Here is a 3730-nt window from a genome sequence, read left to right on the forward strand (position 1 = left end):
GATCAATTCTAGTAACTGCTCACTATATAATTATTTATTTGAAAAGTTATAAATACATATTCATACAAATTGTATATTTTAATTTCTCACCCCTATGGCTATTAATATACACTTGTATTCATTTTAGCTTTTTGTCTTTCTATAATAAAATCAATTCATTATACCAACTTATTATTACTATTACGGTTAAAGTAAACACATAGATATAGTTAGGACATTTTAATGAAAAATAGAAATAATAATACAAACAATTTAAACTATATTCTGTTTTATTTACTATATACTTATAGATTTAAAAAAGTATGTATAATAAATATATTTATTATATTGTTTGATTGCTTTCTGCATGATTGTGTCTGTTAGTTTTTAATTTACTTTGTTCTCGGAATTTTGCACCTGCAATAAAAATTTTTATTGATTGTTCTACATCTATTGTATTGTAATTTTTAAATTTTCCAATACTTTTAATTGATTCTGAAACAAATAAAATATAATACATTTATTAAATAATAAACATATTATTTAAGAGAAAATTATAACTATACATTTCTATCTGTTTTTAAATCTCACTAAGCAAAACATAAAAAATTAAATTAAAACTAACCACTGACAATTAAAAGAAATTTAATTTTAATAGAGTTAATTTATAAAGCTATTATATAGTTCAAAATTCTTAAGTTCATCACCATCAATTTTTTGGACAGTTAATTTTAGATTATGCTTTTTATAATAGTGAATCAAAAATTGTATTTAGTAAAACAACAATTTGAGATGACCTATTTATTTGATGATTTTGACAGTGGCAGAATTCATCAATACATTCATATTACAGAATTTATTTATCAACTTAAAATAATAGGTTCAATGTAAAGTAATTGTGTCTATACCTATATTTGGCAATGTTTACACTTAGATTGTACTAAATAACAATTTATGAATCAATATATTCATTTAACAAATCATTATATGTTTATACATACTTAATTAAAACTATTAATTTAATCAATTTACATAATTTTTTTTAAATGAATATTCTTATAGTAATAGATTGTTGTAAGGTAGATTGTAAGACAGCTCAAATGACTATTTTTCATAGTTTGGAAATAAGTGATATAATAAATGAAAATCTTAGAAAAAATTATAAATCTTAGAAAATTTGTAATCTATTACACATAAATTTGATTATTGATGGTTAACCTTACATTATAATAAAAAACATACATACCAAAAATCACTGAACAAAGGGCTAAAGTTGAAAATACTTTTTTTTGTTTTTGCCCCTTGTAACTATAGCTTTGTAAAAATGAATCATCAAATAAATATCTTAATATAGCACGAGTAGTACTTTGAATAGTACTCCTTACTAAACGCGATAACTCACACACCTAAAGAAAGCATTTTATTAATTTTAAAATATAATTATAGTTATAATAGTGATACATTTTTAAACACTAAAACTTACTATTTTTTTTTTAAAATTATTATCTAAAAGATTGTTTTCAAATGTTGTTAGACTTTCTTCATTTACTATGGGTAAAACAGACATCATAACTTCAAATGTATTCATAGATTCAAAAGAATTGTCATCAATATGTAGTTGCATACGGTTATTACTAATCATAAATAAATTATTCTCCAATTTTTCGATTTTTTCATTCATTGATTTTATTTCATACCATGTGTTTAAGGTTGTACGATTAATTTTGTTTACTTTATCTGCAAAAAATATTTTTTTACCCATTTTTTTAATTATAATTTTTATAAATTCAACACATTGGTACTTACCAATTAATGAATCACTTGTAAAAGATTGCAAACCAGCTGGTGTCAATGGCAGTGGAATATACGGTTCAGTTATTTCTATTGTCGTTGTATCATTAATATTTGTCACTTTAAAAGGTGAAGCCGTCGTTCTAATAATGTTATTTACTATGTCTTCAACATTTTGACTAACATCGGTGTTATCTTTAAAAATAAAAGATGCAAATTAATCACAAGTTCACAGAAAATATTTTTTCAGTTCACAGAAAATATTTTTTCGTATAAACCTAGATATGCAATAAGTATATAATAAATTAAAATAAAATAAAATTTTACCAGCAGCTACTACTATATTATTGTCAACAGATGCAGATTGAAACTCAATAGGCTCTGACATTATATTAAAGTTTGTTTGACTATTATTTGATTGATAATTATGAATAATAAGTGGTGGTGATTCATCAAAATTAAGTTTTCTTTTCGATGATTCGCCTAGACTTGTCTTTTCGATGATTCGCCTAGACTTGTCTTTTCGATTCCTATAACATATTTGAATACTAAATCATCTACAATATTATTTTAAATTATTGTTGTATGACAAAAAAAAAATAAAAAATAAGCACAACTTATCTATAAGAATATGATTCATCTATTTTAAAGTAATACTTATTTTTACATAATATATTATTCACAAATCAATGACTACATGTCTTTATTTTTGCATACATTTATAACAATAACGTACAATATTACAAAGTATTTTTACCTGAAGGAACTGATGAAGATATATTTGGCATATGTACTTCATCATTATCAGTATCATCAGATGATGAATCTGAAAACAAAATAATTTTAATGCTAGCTAGTATATTACAATATACAATTACATGAGCAAATATATGAAAATAATGTTTTAAATAAAATGAAAACATTAAAATTTGTAATATATTATTATGTAATACTGATACTCACGAGTGAGAGTAGAAGGACTCCACATGCAATTATCTTTCTTATTTGAAAATATTTTCTTTAATTTTCTTCGTTTTTTCACACTTTCATCAACATTGTCAGATAAGTTTGATGTATTTTCTCCTTTTTTTGCTCTATTTCTAGCATCAAGATAATTTTCTAGAAAAAATTTAAAATTGTATCTAATATCTATAAAACAGTGATAGCCTGTGTATAATTAAATTATTATATAATAAATGTTTGTTTCATACTAATTACATTTTAATTTTTGCTATTTTAAATTATCTACTACTAAGTTCTTACCAACATCTTTCCCAATTTTACGAGCTCTTAAAAAATAAAAATCTGTTTTGTTTGGTATAACTTGTTTTTCAATATATTTTTTTTGATTTTTTTTTGGCCACGCGCATGTATTTTTACGATACCAAACTGATGGAACTGCTTCAATAGAGTTATCATTTTCAAAAATAATTACTAACCACATCATGGAATTATATCTATTATAAAAATGAATAGGTGATTAAGTTTATACATATCAATATAACATTATTACATATTACAAATTATAATATTTCATTAATATCCCCTTTAATATCTGAATGTAACACACCTTAAAATGTGTTTCTCATTACCTATAAATATCATATTAAAGATATAATTGAAGGTTTCCTCATGTATGGTAGTGGTTTTCATTTTGGTGGTCACAAATGATAGGTTTAGAGGTTGTCAAAAATAATAGATAAAATGATTTTTCCATATTATTTAAAAATAAAATAAAGAAATTTTTTTTTCTATATTTATACAATAACATGCCAAGGAGTGTGTGTAATCTTAGCTCAAGTATCCCATTAACACATTAATAACAAGTTAAATCGTACATTGTTAAAATTTTATTGATGTATTTTATACTTAAATTTACTGTGAATGCTTAACAATACGTTTTAAAATAATGTTGTATTATAAATTAATCAAAATTGTATACCATATAAATATTTTATCA

At 22.6% G+C, this 3730-nt stretch overlaps 1 protein-coding gene across 1 annotated transcript; it reads right to left on the bottom strand.

The window, feature by feature from the left end:
• Nucleotides 1-263: 263 nt before the first annotated feature.
• On the bottom strand, nucleotides 264-3206 carry LOC132926557 (uncharacterized). Its single transcript, XM_060990925.1, has 8 exons — nucleotides 3034-3206; nucleotides 2734-2889; nucleotides 2528-2596; nucleotides 2098-2300; nucleotides 1786-1965; nucleotides 1463-1716; nucleotides 1226-1385; nucleotides 264-474 (listed from the first exon to the last, which is right to left on the bottom strand). The coding sequence occupies exons 4-8, from the start codon at nucleotides 2156-2158 to the stop codon at nucleotides 323-325; spliced, it is 807 nt and encodes a 268-aa protein (XP_060846908.1). The 5' UTR covers nucleotides 2159-2300; nucleotides 2528-2596; nucleotides 2734-2889; nucleotides 3034-3206; the 3' UTR covers nucleotides 264-322.
• Between the last annotated feature and the right edge of the window lie 524 nt (nucleotides 3207-3730).

Source organism: Rhopalosiphum padi, chromosome 3, assembly GCF_020882245.1.
Source record: "Rhopalosiphum padi isolate XX-2018 chromosome 3, ASM2088224v1, whole genome shotgun sequence".
Taxonomy (NCBI): domain Eukaryota; kingdom Metazoa; phylum Arthropoda; class Insecta; order Hemiptera; family Aphididae; genus Rhopalosiphum; species Rhopalosiphum padi.